This window comes from Agelaius tricolor, unplaced genomic scaffold, assembly GCF_023055355.1.
Source record: "Agelaius tricolor isolate 1412-34295 unplaced genomic scaffold, bAgeTri1.0.p SCAF_4, whole genome shotgun sequence".
NCBI classification, from domain to species: domain Eukaryota; kingdom Metazoa; phylum Chordata; class Aves; order Passeriformes; family Icteridae; genus Agelaius; species Agelaius tricolor.
Window position 1 is genome coordinate 17,589,985 of NW_027269264.1, and position 20,915 is coordinate 17,610,899.

At 36.8% G+C, this 20,915-nt stretch overlaps 1 protein-coding gene across 6 annotated transcripts in view; it reads left to right on the forward strand.

The window, feature by feature from the left end:
* Positions 1 to 20,915, forward strand: part of SHC3 (SHC adaptor protein 3) — a 59,639-nt gene that overhangs the window by 10,300 nt on the left and 28,424 nt on the right. For all 6 annotated transcript variants that reach the window (XM_071424774.1, XM_071424773.1, XM_071424776.1 and 3 more), the window contains 2 exons: positions 8,044 to 8,114; positions 20,172 to 20,235. In XM_071424774.1, the coding sequence (XP_071280875.1) occupies positions 8,044 to 8,114; positions 20,172 to 20,235 (135 nt within the window). The remainder of the gene's footprint in view (positions 1 to 8,043; positions 8,115 to 20,171; positions 20,236 to 20,915) is intronic.

Genomic DNA, 20,915 nt, shown 5'->3' on the forward strand with positions numbered 1-20,915 from the left:
CTGCAGAAGCTTTTGTGTGTTTGTGTTAAAGGAATTCTGATGCAGAACATAAGCTGCTGGAACTAATCTGCATGGTGCTTTAAAGGGAAGTATATCTTAGTGGATATTCAAGGTAGTAGCAAAACAGTCTGGAAAGTCTTCACTGAATTAAAGTATGCAGCTGTGAAAATGAAGCAATTCATCTGTGCTACTGCAGTGCATACTCTAAGTGGTTCACACTGCAATAATTGCATTCACTGTTATTATGTATTTTTAAAATTAAATGTAAAAAGTATAGAACTAAACCTTGTGGGTTTTTTCCTCAAATGTAGCTTTTTCTAAGGGAAATTTTTGTCCCATACAAAAAGTTGAGTCTTAATATAGAATGTGTTTACATTTGAATTAATAGAATAAATCACTGTCCAGTGTGAGCTTCTGATTCAAACATTCCTGAGGTTTTGATGCAAAAACATTTATCTGTGAGATAAGAACATAAGAAATATTGTTCATGCATAACTACCGATATGGGATTTTTCTGAAATCTTGTGAAGGCTCTGTTCATTTAGCATCTCTACTGCATAAATATTTCTGGGCATGGTGTTAGCAATCTTATTTCATCCACCTGCAAGTAAGAAATAAGAAAAAAGTATTTTATTTGAAGGTGTTTTGTTTTCAACCCCATTTGAGATGGAGATGAGAAAATTGTCAGAAGCGAAATTTGTTTCTCAGTTATATCTTTCCCCTCTAAAGCAAGAAATGAGACCTCAGAGTTGACTTAAGAAATTGCTTTTTGAGATAAGATAAAATATCTTCTTCTTTTCCTAGCTGAATCTTTTGCCTTTTTTAAGAGATTCTGAGTCCTTACTGTTGAGTTGATTGTGAGATGCTGCCAGGATGCTTTCACAGGGTAAGACAATTCATAGAAAGGGTTGGCTATCATTTGCCACTTAACAATTGTTAGTCTGAATATATAGACACATATAATCTATTTTTGCTACAGAAACAAGTTAATATACAAGAGGAAATAGGAAGGTGTTGGCCAGAGTTGGAGGGATTCTTGGGAGAACTGTTTTCTCATCCATTGTTGTAGAAGCAGACCACCTGTTTTCAAGAGGAATGCAATTGACAGTCATATCCATCATCATTTCTACTAGTATGAAAGCTCTCTTGGTTTACTTGCCTCATGGAGGATTTTGTTATGATAAATTTGAGGTTGAGACTTATCTTTAGTTGAACCCCAAAGAAGATTTTTTTTCCGTTTACACTCAATCAATCCTTACCTAGAGTTTTCCATCTGGATTGGAACATGCATTCTTTAAGGAGGAAAAAACCTTTGGGGGAAATACTGATTCACTGCAAAGCTCTGTACATGATTACTTACCGATATAAAAATTACCAACTGCAAAAGTATGAAAGCACGGAAGAGAGCCTTTCTGTTTTTCATGGCAGCATATGTTTATGACACATTTTTGGTGCCGGATTCTGATAGTGTCTAAATATAGGGCCTTTTCCTCATTCAGAACAAGGCTGCCAGAGCTTCTTTCATGCAGGATCGCTGCTTCCACAACCAGGTTTGCTGTTCTACACATAGCAGGAAAGCACAGGGCAGAGGTACAGACTGGGGGCTTTGGCATATCCTGCTAGAGCACAGTCACCAGGTGCCCCCAGAGACCTGCCTATATGTCTGGAGGTATGTCTTGCCCCAGGGGGAGGGAAGGACAGGAGGCTGTGGCATGGCTGGGAGAGCATGTTAGCTAAGCACCCATGTTAGCTAAGATTTTAATATGGTGTTGTGTGGTAGTTAAGCAGACGATTTAAAGGCAAATATATTTATATTCCAAACTATTCAGAGTTTTCAGAGAAACTGAAATCTCTAGCAGCTTACTTAAAACTCTGTGACTAGTGCTTATGAAAATTTACTTCTCTCTGAATATCTAGCCTTGGTTCTGCCCACAGCTTTTTCTAATATTATAACTTACTCTACATTAGAAATGTCACAGAACAAATTTTCCATTCCATTCTTCTACTGAAAGTGCCTAGGTAAACTAGCATAAATGTGAATGGTTTTGTGCATGCAGGACCTCCTTTTAACCACACTGCTCTGTGTTCAGGTGATGGTAATCCAGCATTTTCAAAGGCTGCCTCTTCTGCTCATCAAATGCTTTGTATTTTCAACAACACCTGAAGCAAGAGGGTGTCCTGCAGACTTCTGTGATGCCAGAGTTTGGGGGAAATGTTTGCCATGATAATGGCAGGACAATGGTTCTCCACCTACCAGGGAAGGGTTTCCCTGACATTTGACAACACCCTCTTAGCAATGGGCAGCTCTTAAGGTAAAAAAGAAAATGAACAAAGAAACAAACCCTCACAAAATAAAGAAGTGAAACCCCACAAAACAAGAAACAAACAAAAAAGCCCACAAAAACAGAGAAAAAAGGTTTTTGCACATTGGAGTGCAGGTCTTGCTAATCATTCAGTCCAGAAAGATTTTCCAGATTCCCAGATCTATGTCCCAGTTGGGAAGCTGAGCCACATCTGTGGGCTAATGATGAGTATGATATTATAAGGGTGCCTTTACATGTACATTTTTTCAGTATGGATGCAGTGCCTCTATATTTAAAACATTTCAAGTGCTAACTCAAGTAAGTCATATAAATAATACACATACAACTACACTATGGTTTCTCTATGAAGTAAAGAAGCAAATGTATGTTTTGATAAGCTATCTTCCCTTTCTGTGCCCATGTCTTGCTGATTAGGAAAGTTAAGTAATTTTGTGATGCATGTCTCAGTCAAACTAGCAAGATATTCAGGGTAATAAATGTTCTTCTAAAGCACAATTAAAAAACTAGAAAGCATTGTGGCACTTACTATTTTTCCCTAACTTAGTTTATTTAATTTTATTAAAGGGAGCACTTTTTGATTGCAGCTTAGACTTGTATTTCTTTTCTAGTTTCGAAGAAATTTTTAAAAAAAATTTTTGTAGATTTTTTTTTCTCTTCTTCAGTGATTTAGAAAGTGGGTATTTTAAATTCAGTTAAGCTGGGAATTTAATCTAATATGATATCAAAGGGATTGAAGGATAGAGTTTCATATTAATTTGCTGAAGAGAAAAATTCATTTTGTAAAATACTTATCAATCTTGCAGTCTCTGGCTATAGCTTGGGCTGCTTTTTCCTTGGGCTGCTTTTGTGTTGGTTTTTTTCTTTTCTTTTTTTTCCCTCTTCTCCTTTTCACACATCAGTATTGTTACTAAAAATCCTGTCTGTATCCACAGTTTCATGTGGACAAACTTACTATCTTGAAATTAAGTCCTGGGCTGTTATTATTTTTGTACTATGGCCTGTTTGTTAGTGGGCATCTGGATTTGAATCTTAATATGATTTAGGGTAGATAGCAAACCTGAAAGTAATTTTTCAGTTTTGTGGTACATTGAGGAACTCCCAGTGCACATTTCACAAGCTCCTTTAGCCGTGAGTAGTGATACCTGAAATTTGAGGCAGCTATCATTTTGATGCATAAATAAATGTGTATTGGACTAGTAGCAATGGAACCTGAAATAAAAGCTATTATTTTTAAATAAGGGAGTCCTCAACCATAGTTAACTAGCACTAGTCGATTCATACTAACTACTTGTTTACTTCCATGCATAATGTAATTCTGGACTAGCTCTTTGGTGAATGAGAATAAAATGTAAAACAATAAAACCCTCAAAACCAAGCAAACGAATTCCCTCATCCTTTAAGAAATGAAAAGAAAGAAAATGTAGGCGTATGACTTGAGATACACAGGAGAACCAGATGTGGCAAGTAAAAAGATACTCACTTTTTCCCTTTTGCACATGCCAAGTAAAAGCAGAGCCTAAGCCCGTGGGTGAGAAAATTGCAGTGAATTGCCCAGCTTATTTTATTTCTATTTTTGAAACTTAGATCTCCATACAGCACCCAGAACCTCAGGAATCAGAATCTAATTTTTGAGCCCCCAGGCTATTATCTGCAGCTGTGCAATGTTAGAGCATACTTTGGATACGTCAATATTTGAAGGCACAGGCTAATTTTTGTCTTGTAATAAAATTGTATGTCTGTTTGCTGATGTAACCCTGTTATCTCTTACGTGACTTGTACAAGGTAGGTACAAGCTGCAAAGTAGTGAACCACTCAGATCTGATGGTGGTCATCTGGTTACACAGATTAAAACCAGTAAATCTCAATTTACTAAGAATACCCATGCAGTTTTGATGAGCTAATGATACTCAGGTAGTTTGGATTCAGTGGTTAGGAATTCTTATTTTATTTGAGAGCTTAGATATGCTATGCACAAGGCAGACACTCATCTGCTAGACATGTATGTAGGTTGAACTGCTTCAGTGCTGTATGGAGCTACATCCTGATGGAATAATAAAATAAGTCTTGCTACATTTTTATAAAAGTATTTCTTGCTGTTGTTACTGCCAGCTTCTCAGTCCTACAATGGAGAATTTCTTGTATTTTGAAGAGCTTGTTAGGAAGCACCAAGCAAGGTTGTTCATATTTCTGGAGCAAAGGATTTCTTTGACAGTGACTACTCTCTTTCTTTTTTTCTCTTATTTCCTTTTCTTTCTTTTTTTCTCTTGGCTCCAAGTACACAAATGCACTCAGTCAGCGTTCGTGTCTGTTTCTGAGAGGTGTTGAGAGATCTCAATATCTTCTTTTACACAGGCTTCAGTTAAAAATTTTAGTTGCCATACAGCAATTTTCTGAAGAAGACAGGTACTTTAGGGAGTACAGAACAAGTCTTTGCATATGGGACAAACCAGAAATCTGAGATATATAGCCTTCTCTTACACTAACCTGTCAAAATTGTAACTAATGAGGATATTGGAACCACATGGAATGAGAGCTACATGGTACCACCAGTATGTGGCACTCTGCTTCCTGCAAGGTACTGTTTAGCATGCAAAGTGCAAGTTATGAATCTAAAACCTCTGAATGGGAAGGTATTCATTCATATGAAAGATTTTTTTCCTTGGGACATAGTACCTTTCAGTGTACACAAGCTGGAAACTCATTCAAATATTAGAAAGCCAACAGAAAGCAGAATGTTTTCTGAGAAAGCTTGGAACTGGTAGTCCCAAATCCTCCTACTTCAAGGTGGGCTACATCTCGATATATTTGGTTCCTGAGCAATGAGAAGGAGGATGATAGCAGGAGCTCATAAATTTCACAGTGCACAGTAGCTGATTGGTTAGAATATACATTAAGTGCTGGGTGAAGAGGAGCTTTTTTTAGAAGTAGACTGTTTTATAACTATATTTTAAATGTTTCATGGAATGCCTAAAGCAAAAGATAGTGTTTCTTTTTAATCAGGGTATTTATTTGTTGAAATAAATGAATAATTTATTTCCTTGCTATCTTGGTTGTATGTCTTCTTTCTGTGGATCCTTGTCAGGTTGTACTTCAAATGGATATTTTTAGACAGCAGTGTTGGTCTTGGGGAATAATTGAAGCATAGCAGTAGGTGAGTTATATGTCCCTGTAGTTGGCCTTTGGACCTTTTGAATGTCAGTTTTTATAGTAATTTCGTTACTTGAAAACATGCCATGGTGATTAAGTGTTCACATCTTTTATCCCAGCAAATCAGTTGCCATCTTTGCATTGATCAGTCAGGAATACTGCAAGCCTTACTATGTTGTGTTTAGCTGTCTTTGTATATACATAAAACAAGTACAGGGTGATTTTTCCATCTGACCTTCCTTCAGTCTGATCTTGTCTCTATTTTTGTTGATGCAGATCAGGTAGTGTGACTCAAAGGGGGTCTGAATGCACGTCTTCTAAGTATGTTTATGGGTTTTTGTCTACTTATTCGTCTGTTTATTTTGGCAGTGGCTTGTGTGCACATGTTTTTGTGTATTTATTTGCACGCCTGCATGTACTTGTCAAAATACCTTCCAGAGTTTGCTTCCAAAATGCTGGACCTGGTTCTCAAACTCATGCAATTACTTTGTTTTGAAAGACTTGTGGCAAATATAGGTAAGTGAAGGAACAAGTGCAATCCAAGAGTGTTTTAGTATTGAGAGATCTAAACTAACCGGTTGATGAAATAATGAAATTTCTTTAACAAAATAATCACAGGGATATCTTTGAATAGTCATACCATTTATAGCATATTTAATTACAAAAGCATCTCATATGAAATAAATAATGGGACAAAATTAATTATTAAAGCATCCTGGACTAAAACAAAATGTCACAGAAAGAAAACAGGAAAATATTGATCATTGCTGTTTATTGGCATAAATTAAATTATTCCAGCTGATTATCTCAAGTACTGCTAAAGAATTTAATCTCCAAGAAAATGAAATCACCCTCTGAGATAATTAAAAATAGACTTAATGGCTTAACTTCCTTCATCAGAGCATGAAAATGTAGTTGTATATGTTTTAAGTACTCAGGCAGAAGTATATGTAAAAAAAGGAATTTATTTGTAGTAAGATACAAGGATTGTCTAATTTTGCACTGATAGATGACAGTTTGAAAGTATGATCTTTAGCTTGAAAGCTCCATGTTCTAGGATCTCTTTAGACAAGACAATTTTTCAAAAAACATAGATTTGCAGATTTCTAAAATATTCTAGGAAATGGATCTTGAGATAAGCTTTCTCAGAAACTGTGTGCTATAATAATGCAAGTTCAAACAATTTAATGTATAAGAGCCAGTTGATATTCTAGCTAATTTTATTCAATGTTGTGTTGATTTTATAGCATTTGATAGAAATAAATTAAGTAATAGTGGATATGTGAAAACAAACTAGATATTCCTTCAGCCTGTAAACATTTTATGACATACATGTTTCTATGGAAAATCTTAACTGAAATTCTACATATTACAGTTACTGATCCAGTCATTCTCTATTTAAAAGATTATCTATTCTGCAAAAATAAAAATCCCAAACAGGAAAAATCGTGGCCTCACTTGATTTTTGCACCAGTTTCATCCCAATAGATTGTATTATGCTGTCAAGATAGAAAAACTGATATAAAACTGATATAAGAACTGATATAAAAACACAGTGCTACAATAGCATCATGATCATCATTATCAGACTCATGATGTAAAGACTCCTCCACAATTCCCCAGACTTTCAAAAGTCCAGTGTATGGCTAAATACTTAACCTACATGCAAAGATACATGGGTTTTGCCAGTCATGAGGCAGTTTCTGCAAAGGCACCATCCAAGTATCTGACAAGAGCTTTAGCTCCAGTAAGCTTTAGCATATGCAAGTTATGCCCACTTTTGGAAGCAAATCTTGAAGATTCACCCAAGTTTTTCTCACTCTTAGTGATAGATGCTGTTGAATTTTAACATCTTTTATAATGGTACTCCCTTTTTTCCACAGAGATGCAGGGCAGAAATCTTGGTCAAAAAGTCTGATGTTGTCTTAATATTAGCTAACCTTCATGTCATTCCTTTCTTGAATGACCCTGTTAAAGCCATTTCCCAACAAAGGTTATTAGTATATTGTGTTAGCATTTTCCACCTTTTTACTACTACAATAAATAAAAATACTAAATCACATCTATCCCTGAAGTGTTTATTAAGAAATTTGGTTGCTGGTGTTCTTTTCAGCTTTCCCTGTTATAAGTTGCCTTTTTTGTTCTAATGAGACTTAGTTCTCTCCCTTTTAAATAACTTTGTCCTATTAACCAATACCAGATAAATGTCCTTTACCACACTTCCTTTCTCATTAACATTATTTTTTACTTTGATTGTACCTAAAGCGGACCAATTAAGATAGAAGAAGACAAAAAAAAGCACAACAACAAATAATAAATTGAGTGTATTACAGTGACCAGGTTAAACATAAAACTATATGTTGAATGAAATGTGACACTTAAATAAAACAAAATGTTTATGGAAGAAATCTGTGACATAGAACAGCATAATCTCAACAACCTACTTTATGCATAGCATAAATCAAATGAAAAACTAAAAATTGCACATTGCCTTTTAATGGTGAGTTGCACTTTCTCCCAGAACTCAAGCCTAATTATAATACATTTTCCAACTGTTTCTTTTTCCTTACAGTATTTGGGCTGTATAGAAGTCTTACGGTCAATGAGATCTCTTGACTTCAGTACTAGAATGCAGGTTGCAAGGTAAGATTTCGTACAACTATGTTTTTTAAAGTAACTTCTGAATTGTGTCCCCAGAGTGAAAAGGTCAGAAAGATGGCAAAACACATGGTAAAGGATTTTTGGATACCATAAGTTCACTTTTAAATTTTGCTTTTACATGTAAATCTCTCATGTGGTATTAATACAGTTTCAGCAGGACTTAAAAGCTATTTTCTCTGTGGATTTTTGATGTGCCAGGAGCTACTTTAGAAAATTTTTGCCTGTTCATTATGCCAAGTAAGGCACTTATCTGGGTACCAATTTAATGGCATTTAAGCCAGTAAGAATTAGAATATGCTTAAAATCTATGATCTCAAGATTAATCTAAGGGAGCTGTTTTGGAGCCCATGTTTATGGGTTTTATAGTAATTTCTTATGAAAAGTTTTCAGATTATAAACTATCTGCACAAAGAATATAAAGGAAAACATATCACCACAATGATATCAGAGACAAAAAAAAAAAAAAAGAATGATTTCTTTTTCAGACTGCCTGTAAGAAACAATAAGCTTGTATTAGGTTCTTATGACAGTTCCTCTAAATGTGTAATGGTATTTTTGTAAGAGCAACATATAAGTACAAGACTAAAGAAGTAAAAATGCCCATGATTTTTTTTTCCTATGAAGAATATTTTCTGAGAACTACAGGAATGGTGTTTTGCAGGTATGTTCACTTGAAAAGCTGAGTCATTGATTTCAGAGGAATGTGACATTGATGTCTTCTAGTAACTGGAGACCACTTTTTCAAATTCTGGAATTGAAATGATAAAAGAAATCCTTTTCAAAGAAACACATATAAAGTGATATGGCTGGATACAGTGCTTGTATTTCCACCCTTTGAGGCATCTTAGAGTTGACAATAAATAAATCTGTCATATACCATAAACAGCTAAATATTTCTTTTATTAAATGAGAAAAATAACTTGGTTTTAGTTTTGGATGCTAATCATATGGTCTATATGCATTGACTTTGAGTTACACCTGCATACAGCAGCTTTGAATTGGGTCATGTAAGTCCTCACAAAAAGTTAATCATTAATTTGTCAACATACTACACTGATGAGAGGCATAGAAACCAAAGGACAGGTAAATGACAGACTCCTGTTTTTCAAACAATGCAATTTTACTACTGTACTTTTAAAAATGTATCATGTACGTTTCTGATGTATTTCAGCAGTGACCTCTGAAAATTATTTAATATCTAAGCAGACTTGTAGTTCTAATGCAGGTGGTACATTTATGTTTACCACTTGGAAATTCAGTGATACTGGCTTGTGAAACAGTTGTGATAATTATTTGGCTTGTTTTCTATATCTGGAAGTGAATTCATCTTAATTTTTCTGCAGTTTCCTTCACTGTATGCCTTCATTGTAATAATGTTGTACTTTTCTTACTTTCTAGCTTAAAGGCACTACTCTGACATGCATACATAAGCATATTTGGTGATCTGAAGCAATCTGGTCTATGTATACAAAATGTATTTGCCTTGTAGTTCCTCCAATAAAAAAGTTTATTGGCTTCTACTGTGAAACAAATTTGGAATTGTATTTTTTTTTCTGTTGAAGTTATAGCATATATCACTACATGAAATCATTTTGTTATTTCACCTTCCTCTAATTATATCTAGAATATTTTTTTTTCAAGCAGGAAGCCATATCTTTCCGGCTCACTTTTTATTTTGCATTCACAGTTTTCTATTTATCATTAAACAATGAAATCCCATCATTTTTGTAATGTAGTTCCTGATCTAAAATTTTTAGGTTTTTAGGTAGCTTTCGAGTTGGGACCTAGGATTTTAATCTGCATTTCATTAATTTATCTGGCTCTAGAAATCCCCTTGTCATGTCCTAGGTTTTCAGTGCGTACGTGCTTTGCTATGTAGCATTTCACATAAAAACCTTTTTTTTATTAAGAAAATATTAAGGAATTGCCAGAATTCACACATGCTATTTAATTTTCTGGTGTGTTTTAAGAAACATAACATAGGCTTCAAGGTATGTACTGAATTAATAAGACTGATGTTCTGATATTACAGGCACCAATTCCCTCTTAAGAAGGCACCTGGTACCAAATCATCTGTGCAGCCCTTTGATTGCAAATAAAATAAAAGCACCTGAAAGTTACATTTATGTCTACTACATCATACATATATTTTTAGGTATGTCCATTGCTGATTTCTCTGCAGCTTGCCATCATCTGATGGCTCCTGATGTGGTGTGGCCAAGGCTTAGGTCTGTAGTGTTAGCTGTGACTGCATCAGCCAAGGAGCCAGGGTCCATAGCTGAAGTAAAAGCTTCTCTGTGTAAACCCCTCTGTGCTATTTCCTCTCTCCAGAGAAATAGATGTCACAGCAGCTGTGATCCCTTTCTGACCCACAACTTTATAAATTGATCCTACTGCATGCATCACACCTGTTGGATCTGTTATTTTTTCAAGACCTTTCAAAACCAGTTATAGAAGAAAGTGATCTGTCTTGGACTGATATGACTTCTGGCATTATGCAGTATTAAAAAAAGTAGAAAAAAATGAATCAAGTTACTTGATTTATTGTGAAAGCTTGAATGCATTTCTTCCTAATAAGTAGGCATCATCTTTGACACATAGAAAGCACTTACTCCCTTTCTAGCACTGCATCACATGCCTGTCCCTGCCTCTTTTGTTAACCTTAGTTTTTCTCCATGTTGCAGAGCTTAAACACAGGAAGTCAGTTATTAGGAATCCTAAATTTGCCTGTTTTCTGCCTTCAAGTTTTTGTATATGTCACTTTATTTGTCTGTCAGCTTTGAGGATGAGCAAATCCCCAAAAGTTAAATAAGCAGCATCAGTTCCTAGAAGAAAAAAATTGTGGGGCTCAGTAATGGGAGGGTAAGACATGTAGTCTCCTGCTCTGCTTGAAAACTCCTGGTGTTATTTTAGAAAAACTCTTAGTCCCAGTCACAGACAACTCTGTGATTAAATGAATTAGTGCTTGTAAATGGCACTTAAATTGTTGAGTGAGCACTTAGAAATTACTTAAAAATTGGACTGAGATTTCCACTTATCTGGTGAATTAGAGGTAAGAAATTCATGTGAAAAGGTTGTGTAGATAATTGGAATGGCTTTGAAATCACAGCTGTTATAATGCATTAGGAAAGTATATACATCAGTGTGCATGCATGGATGTATCTGACAAATGAAGAACTTTGGCTTCAATTTCACAAGCTGCATCAAAGCCCCAGAGTAAATACTTTGGTCAGCAGCCTTTCCTTCCTTATTGCAGTCCTGTAAAATATTGACTTGTGCCATCTAATGCTGTCTTACCTATCCTATCCTGTAACTTGTATTTGTTTTGCCGTTTCATTTTTTGTACAATATAATGTTAAAACTTGCAGCAATACATTTATCTTCATGTGAGAGCAGTGAGCAAACACTATCACTTGGCATACTCTTCATCAGATCTTAATAACCTTGGTGGCACCTTGCAGTGATATTACTGCCCTAATTTTGAGTTGAAGGAAAAATGAACAGTTATGTAAAATTTCTAACAGTTTTTTGCCTTTATCATTACACATATTCTCAAGTCTCAAGATTCTCTCCTTACAGGGGAAATAGAAGAACTAGAGTAGTATTAATTAGTTGTATTGTATTTATTCTTTCCTTTAATGAATGTAATGTCATATGAATCTTTGAGCAAATAAGAGGATGCGCCAGACAACGGTCAGTCATTACACATAATGATAAATGAAAGCCAGCTGAATTCACGTGTTGCATCTTTGATTACCCAGTGATAATTCTTGTTACACATGTGAAGTCAAGATGACTTTCTTGGGCAGCAAGACAAAAGCATTTAATTTTCAACGTAGTGGGGGAACAGCAGACAAGACCACTGAGCTAACCACGGGTGGCAAGTGGTTAAAGTTCATCTGAAACCTACCATCATCGTCATAGAAAGGGGCCACTCTTAAGCTTCTGTGGCCAGGCTCTATATGCCTTCAGGCTTTTTATAAGAAAAATCTTAACAATCAGGTAAAATTCTTTTGCAATATGTGCCGTGTTTGCAGTTCATGTAATATGTTTGTTTGGTTATTGTTAAAGCTATAGTAGAATAATGTGTCCTCACTTTTTAATGCACCTCACTGTCATGGTGCGCATGAGTGACTTATGCACTGGTTTGAATTAGATATTGCATGCACTGTTTGTTGTACATCTGAGTCTGAACTACAAGGATGCATGTTCACTGGCATTTAATTGAACAAAATCCATTTACTGCATGCAGCATCATGAAGTCACACCGCCCCATACTGTGTAAAATATTACGTTGCACGTTGTTTTAATAGCAGTAGGTCAGAGGATGGAAATACCTCATATCAGCAGTGGACCCAAATCCAAACTCTGATCTCAGTAACTGCATTAACTCTATTGGAACGAACAGCTTGAAAAGTATTCCTCTCCAAATTTGATACCTGAACTTTATTCATAAAATTATTAAACCAAATCCATTTATGCCAATATCCCAGGAGAAGAGATGGTAAAAATCCAAATGTTAGAGTTGTATTTGAGTCCAATGCTAAACAATATGAAACAGTTTAATTGATGTAGTGTTTCACCTGTATCTGTGTTGTTTGCAGAAATTGTCAGCAAGCATCACTGAAAGAAAGGGTGGAAGACATTGAAAAGCAAGAATGTGTCTCCTGTGATTCTTGAAGGCTGAAAGGTAATCTGTTATCTGCAGTGAATTCTGCATTCAGTGTCCTCCTTAACATGCTGTCATGCTTAGAGGTGAGTGTGTTTTATCTCTGCTTTCTTCCACGAGAACTCTGTGCGGTGGTGTTAGGAGATGGCAGAACACATAGACCATTTGCAGTTGCAGGAAGAGGTGGGCAGAGCTACTTCAGAGTCAAAGCTGTGGGAAGCATGAGGTGCTAGCTGTACTTGGTTCACTAGGAAGCAGGAGTCTCAAAAGTGGATGGAGGCATCCTTATAATTCATACAGCATACCTCTGAGTGGGACAATGACAACTATAGTGCCTGATAGATTGGGAATAATTTACAATTGCTAGTTAAGCTGTTATTAGCACAGACATGTGGTAGAATATGTTTTTGTATGCCTAAGACTGGAATCTTTCCTTTTCAATGTGGTATTAGTTGGAAATTGTTACCTAATATTTGGAATAATTTTACTAATACATGGTAATGCAAAGCCAGAATGAGAGCGATTAACTGAGCTCCCCCAGTCCACATGCCTTTTAAAGTAAACAAAGAACCTCTCGGAGGATGGGGAAGGTAGAAAGTTGGAAGCCAAATAGTCAGGGAAGCAGTTATGGATATCACTGTGTCCTGGATTTTCAGAAAGATAGTGACTCCACATGGGTCTGCAGAAGCATGACCTGAAGCGGAGTAGTCTTAAGACATTTTAAATGCAAATTACAGTACAAAGTTAACAACTGACAGAAATCTGGAAAGCGAAACACTCTCAAGTTCTGCTAACAGCACCTGGCAGCTTGATAACACAAATAATTGATGACATGAAGAATTTGTGTGTTGTTCACATGATATGTCCAGTCACACCAGACAGTTCATCAATGCTGAACAGTCCTTTTTGGCAAACACAGCCCAGATATTTATAAAGTGTCATCTGTCTTACACAGAGCTTTTGTAAGATACCTATCCAAAGTCCTGCTTTGGACATGAAGTCAGGCATTAGAGAAAAATATTGTTAGATTAAATGTTTTCACTCTACTTCTGTGAAGTTTCCTGTGTCTGCCTTTGAAATATCTGCTAATATCTCTCTTTGAGAGAAAATACTTTAGTAAATGAACTGAGGCTCGGCCCAGTTTGGAGATTACTAGGATCCTGATTAAGCAACAGAAAACAATTTTAATTTTTCTCTCCAGGACTATGATAAGTAGCTAGAGACCAGGCTGAGTGGAAAAAAGCCTGAAGGTCATAAAAGATATTAAGGGATTGAGCTACTTAGCAGATGTAAACCTTAAAGAACCTTTTTTTAGATGCTTTTGGTGTCATTGACTATATTCTTGACAGTTAGAGGGCTGTCTATAAGGAAGGTTTTGTAGCTGTACATTCAAAACCAAGATTTCATATACCCTTACTTTATGTTCATCAAAGCTCTGTAGGCATGCAGAGTTAAGAGATATAGTTAAGGCGTGCCAGTAGGATAAACAAGTTTCACTCTACATTTCTTAAATAGGACCATTGTTCAGAACTGTTGTGTTAGAAGAAATCATCAAGATCAGGTAGATTTCTATGTTCCTGATGAATGAGACTGGGTTTTCTGAAACTTACTTGCATGCTATGGAAGAAGGTATAAATTTTAAAGTTGTATCAAATATTCCTTAACAAGTTAGGTCATCTGTAAATACCGAGAACAGAGCACTGAGCATACCAATGGATAAAGAGTTTCTTTGCCAGTGAAATCAAAAGAGTCATTCAAACTGCTTTGGTTTCTCTTAGGAGATTAATGAAAGTCTCACACTGAAGATGCAGGAGCATAAGAGTAACTATCATTAGATAGATTGCAAACTACATATCTAGTGACATGTGGTATTCAAAGCCAACCACCTGAGTGTATAAATTTATTCAGTAAAGCAAAAATTAAGTTGGCCAGCTTCCTTTCATTTTCTGCTTTTAGATTTTCTACATGTGAGAAAACTCCATGTGAAGAAAAAGAATGGGTAGCTGACAAAAAGAAAAAGAAGAGTCGTCTCCATGCTCTACAAATGACACCAGCTTGCGCAATACATCTGCTTGATGTCACCTTATTCCACAAAAGTTTTCTTCCAGGTTTTCCATGAAGACAGGCTTCACTTTGGTCAGGATGGTAACAAATGGCATCGTTTGGTCTCTGCTCCAGTTTCTGTGGGGGTTTCCCCTCAGGGGTGCTGCTGCATGGTACTCTGGATGCGTGGCAGTAGGTGCATCTTCGCCACAGTTAGCCTCCCCTTTCTTTCCATACTGTTGATTCGTTCTCCTTAGCTACTTGTTCAGCCTTGCACCCTTCAGACATGGTCAATCTGCTGTCAAACTGGTTTAGTCTTTGGATGTTGTCAATGTCCCCTGTGCTACTTCAGACAGCGCATGCTCGTTTTGCCTGTTTTGCAAATGAACAAGAAATATTTCAATTATTAAACAGACTTCTAAAAATGTATTTTTGGTCTCTGTTTCTTTTTTTTTTTTTTATTTTCTCAGAAGCAAGTTATTTTTAAATTTAGTACAGACTTTGTTTCTCCTCAGCAAATACTGGTACAATATTTAGTAATTATTAAAATTGACAGGAACTTAGTTCTGTTAAGAAATAACTGTGAACCGTCTGAACAGTTCTTCCATTTAAAAAGTCAGTCTTTTGCTGTCTGTTTTTCAACCTGTGAAGTCCTAAGCTTTTGAGGTGGGGAGAAGTAAACTTGGGAACTACAGGGCACCAGAATATCTTAAAAATAGGGTATTAGTAGGTTTTAAATATTTTGAAACAAAACATTTCATACTAAAATGTAGTCACATTTTCTCGTCTCATTATTTGAGATGGTTTTACTTTTTTCAAATATGCTGAGAAAATCTGTGGTTTTTCTATGTGTATGTAATTTTCCTGAAATATGAGTTCCAGAATTCTGGGGTTTAATCAATTAAATAACATTAATTAAGAACAGGAACAGCACAATCAAAAAATGGAGAGTATTTTCATGTGATGATGTTTCATAGAGGAGCACATTTGAACTTCCTGAGTGGACTATGTATAACAGAATAAAATATCACTAAAGCTATGAACGATACCAGGGCATTAGCCTTTTTAATGGAACTAAATGGCAATGTAAAATGTCCTTTCCTCTTTCTCAGATGTCAAGCCACTTTAAAGCAGTATAGGTCAATCTCAGAAAATGAATATTGGTGATTTTTTACTGAATGCACTTGAATGCTGAAATTATATTCAAAATATGCAACATGTTTTGTGCCAAGAAAATGACTCCACAGTATGACCATCTGCAAAGCAGAAAATACTCTTGGGCAGATTTGGAACTCAGCATGTGGTCCTTACTGCAGACGGCACAATAACTAATTTTACAAGAGATCAGCATAACTCTACACTGATTTTTATCTGAGCCTAGCTAATTAAGCAGAATGTGGCTTAGAAAGGTGTAATATCTGTCTATGTCAAATAATTTTCCTATTAGAAAGGAAACAATTGTAATCACATCCAGCTTTCCCAAATTGTGCAATATCTAGCCAGATATATATGCAGATATATACAGAACTTCTGGTTTTGCCTTCCTTAGGCAAGGGTTTCCATGCACAAGTCAGGTGATGGCATGATCAGCCTGGTGGCAGTACCCGTTCCTGGGCTTGATTTGTATATCAGGTGTTCATGCTGCTGAGGCATTTCCAAATTTGATTTGCTGACAAAAAATGGTTACATCTACCGTGTCCTTCCTAGCAGCGCAAGCTAAAAAGTCTTTAGGCCATCCTTTCAACATCACCAGGCAATCTGGCTATCTGGTTGGGGAACTGTCACAGAATCATAGAATGGTTTGGGTTGGAGGGGACTGTAAAGACCATTCATTTCCAATCCCCTGCCATGGGCAGGGATACCTGTCACTGGACCAGGTTGCTCGCAGCCCCATGCAACCTGGTCCTGAACACTTCCAGGGCTGGGGCACCCACAGTTTTTCTGGAAAACCTGTTCCAGTGCATCACCTCCCTCACAGTGGAGAATTTCCTCCTAATATCTTGTCTCAACCTACCATTTCAGTTTGAAGCCATTCCCATCATCTTATCACTAAATGCTCTTCTAAAAAGTCTCTCTTCACCTTTCTTGTAGTCTCCCTTCAGCTGCTGGAAGACAGCTGTTAATTCACCCTAAAGTCTTCACTTCTCAAGGCTGAGGAACCCCAATTCTCTTAGCCTCTTATCATGGAAAAAGTGCTCCATTCCTCTGTCTTGGTGGCCCTTGGATAAAATACATATTTAGTGCAGTGACAGATGTTTAGTCGTCCTTATTCTTTTTATTTTCTTCAAATACTGCTTCTAGACTCCTTAACTCCCACACAGGAAAAGTAGTGTGCCTTCTGTTGCAGGCATGCAAAGAGTTGCTGCCAGGACACTCTGACCTTGATTACACAGAATTGCTCTATGAATATGTTTTCTGAAGTTCCCAGCATTTTCACTAAAAGCATTGTTAACTTGAACCCTGCAGTTGCTTGAATAGATTTAGTATTCACAGAGGTTTAAAACCCAAAGACTCCCAGTCTTCCCATAGCCTTTGGGAACACTGAGTTCTGTAAAACCAAGATATTTTACCAAAGGAAGACAGATAGCAGGAAACTGAAGAGTGCTTTTTTATGGAGTGAGAAGACGCGTAGCCCAGTTGGGGTTTCTTTTTGTTTATGGGGGGTTTTTGTTGGGTTGGGGTTTTTTTTGGTTGGTTGGTTGGTTTTCTTTGTTTATTAGGGATTTTTTTAAAGTCTTCTCTGCTCTGCCAAGACAGGGCATGCAAGGAGAAGTCAAGGCTGCCTTGCCCTGGGTTTCACCTTTTTCACCTAGTTATTTCCACTCCTATCTCAAGTGGCAGTTTCGATCAACAAGGTCCTTGAATCAGATGAATCTATTCAGTAGCACAATTAATGTCTGGTTATCAGTGCTGGCAGATAGGAGAGGTACTGCTACAAGACCCAACCCTGCCCTAGAAAAACAAGATTGCATTGTGTTTTTGTTGGGTGCAGTGGCCTGAAAATCCCTTTGTCTTTCTCTAAGTTCTGTGCTGCCACTACAGAGAGAAGATGATGTGGGCAAATAGGAAGAGAAAGGAAATGATAGACTAATTTAATAACTAATCCCTCAAGCACATATCTCATGAATCCAAGTCCTTTTTGTGAGAGGCAAAACCTACAAGGTATCTCAATGTACCAGCTGAACCACTGGAATAGACAAAGAGGTGACAAGTGTTGGTGATGTCTCTGTGAGAGCAGCTTGCAGTCAAAATGCCTGGGAAACTAAGACACACCTGGTGAAGCAAGAGGCATGGGTCTGAAAGACTGAAGTGGGTTGGAGACTGCCACTGGCCTGAACTTCCCATTCTATTACCTCCAAAGGATTTGCTTCAGCAGAAGAAAGAGATGGGAAACCGCAAGTTTTAGCTCTGTAGCCAGTGAGGATGACTCTGTAAAAGATGATGTCTGCTTGTTTTTCATGAGTCAAAGAAAAGCATTTTTAGTGAATTTTTCTTTTGAGAGGCGTACTATTTACTTTTCCCTGGTTACATTTTCAGGAGTTGTCCTTGTCTCAGTATTATGGTGATCACTGTCTGATGCCTGCTGTGCTTTATTTCCAAGATGCATCAGACATGTTCTTTTAAACCAACTGCTTTTTACTTGCCCTGTAAGAAAATGTAGCAATTACTTTAACTAAAACACTTGTTTGGAGTAAAAAAAATGTGGTGAAGGTGGGAGCTAAATACAGGTGCTGAACCGTGAAATGGGGTATTGTAGCTATAATGGTCTGAGTGCATATGCAAGGCAGGGTTTGTAGTGAGAGGCAATTTTATTAGATAAACAGATGTAGGTGGGGGAAAAAAAAGGCATAGGACAAGTTACGGAACAAACCACCTCTTCTCTAGACCTGAAGAAAAGATAGTGTGCTTGAAAGATTTTTTAACCATCTCTTGCTATAAATCTCACACTTCTTCAGAATGGCAGGACTGTAAACCTGCTTCAAGGTGTGCTCCATTCCCCCAGCCACTCATCTCCCCAAACCAATAAAATGTGATTCTTCCAGGTGATTCCAACTTTGAACTGGGTCCAAGCTAAAAGCGCACAAGCCATGACTGTGTGTCAGTTACTGATAGCCACCTGATATAATCTGTCATGTTTGCTAAGCCATTACGAGTTGAATGCTGATTTATGTGTATGGCATTTTTCTCCTGACTCACTTGTTGATCCTGTGCAGAGTTGGAATATACAGCACATGGCATAAAGTTAATATCATTTATGTCTTTATCTAGATGATGTTTCAAGGTTTTGATTATTTTGGCTGTTCTTTATCTTGTAGTTCATTGTTTCCCATTATTTTGTTTTCTGGTTTGGTTGGTTTGTTGGTTGGTTGGTTGGTTGGTTTGGTTTTGAGTTTTGGGGTTTTTTTGCTTAAAATATTTGTTATTTGCATGGTTTTGGCTCTAAATATAATCTGCTGTTAGTCTCAATACATATAAGAAATAGTTAAACAAGGTTGGGAGTCACCTTTGCTCGCTCCTGTGAAACCATTCTGTCTTGCAGTGGGACAAGCCTATTAAAGTCCTGTGCCTAGTGGTCAGAGGGAAGGCCTGTGTGTGTACAGGAGTAAATTCTAAACACTGACCAGATTAACCATTCAGATAATAAGTTGCCAAATACTGAAAGGAACTGTAAGATTTGTTTGGAGCAGTATGATTTCAAGAGTTTTTGTGATGTAGAGTTACTCTTCTATGAAAGGGTAAAGATTCAAATCCACGTTGGATATGCATTTCTTTCAGTCAACCTGAGTGTGATGGGAAGAATGAAGCAATGTTAAAAAACTGAAATAAATTATTGTTTCAGGCAATGATATTCCCTGTAATATAAATGTAAGGCCACTAATAAACTACTCAGACTGTTTTGAAATAGTATAAATTAAAATGTACATCCCATGTACTGTATAAAATGTCCATATTACCAAGAGTTCTGATACTGTCTAAATCCTGGTGGTTTTGCTCTGACTGGAAAAGTGCATACTATAGTAGTAAGAAAGATTATGCTTTCTAACTCTCACATTAAAAGAAACATTTTTTTTTTAAAGGTGTTAACCAATGTACAAAAGTGAGACTGGAAGGATGGTATTATGAGCAATATTCTAATTTACAGTGAGAAAAGGTCTTTTTAATAGTGTGAAGAAACATTCTCTTTTTTAGAGGAAAGCTAACTGACCTGCTAACTATCTTCACTTGTGCACAGAAATACAGTTGAAACTGTTCTCTCCAGTGCATTTCAAGCGTAATGAAGAAACCCACACATTCTTTTGCCATAAAGCTTTTTTCTGTCTCTTCAGGGAAGCAATCAGTCGTGTTTGTGAAGCCATGCCTGGTGCCAAAAGAGCCTTCAAGAAACGAAAGGTATTTTTTTTTTTTGTAGTGCAGTTGACTGTATTTTCTCTGTACAGCACAGTGGAGACCTGGCACAGCAGGCAGGTGACTTTAAGGCAGCTTTGAGAATTGCAGTTGATTAATCATTTAGAGTACTGGCTGTTTTTACTCACTGTATGTTGTCACTTGCCCTTTTGGTCAGGATCTGCTTTTGTACGCATCTGGAAATATAAATACATCTAGGATGAAGATTGTGCCTTTGTGTTCCTTCCATAGAAACCTCCTCCTTTTACTTTCTTTCTTTTGTAGATTGTAGGTGGAAGAGTTAAAACCAACAAATGGGATGCCTTTCCATAAAATGCATGAGTAAATTATGGAAATAGGTGCTGGAAGATACAGCAGAAGCTCAAAACATACATAGTTTTGAAAGTGACTAGATTTGCTCTTGAAAGATAGATATACTGATGACATTTAAAGAGTTTGGTTATCACTGATTTCTGGAAATGGAAAGAGCATATGAGGTGATCCTTTGTTACCTCTGCTTTTTCCATAAACACCGGTGTCTGATGCTCAGTGTCCAGTGCTGATGGTGAGTCCAGCATGTACCTGACATCATTACTACCTTGCTTTTATTTTTATTTGTGTGCTGGGAGTTAGTCTTCATAGAGGGAGAGGAGGAAGCCTTGGCTCAGCTCCTGCACTGATGGCTC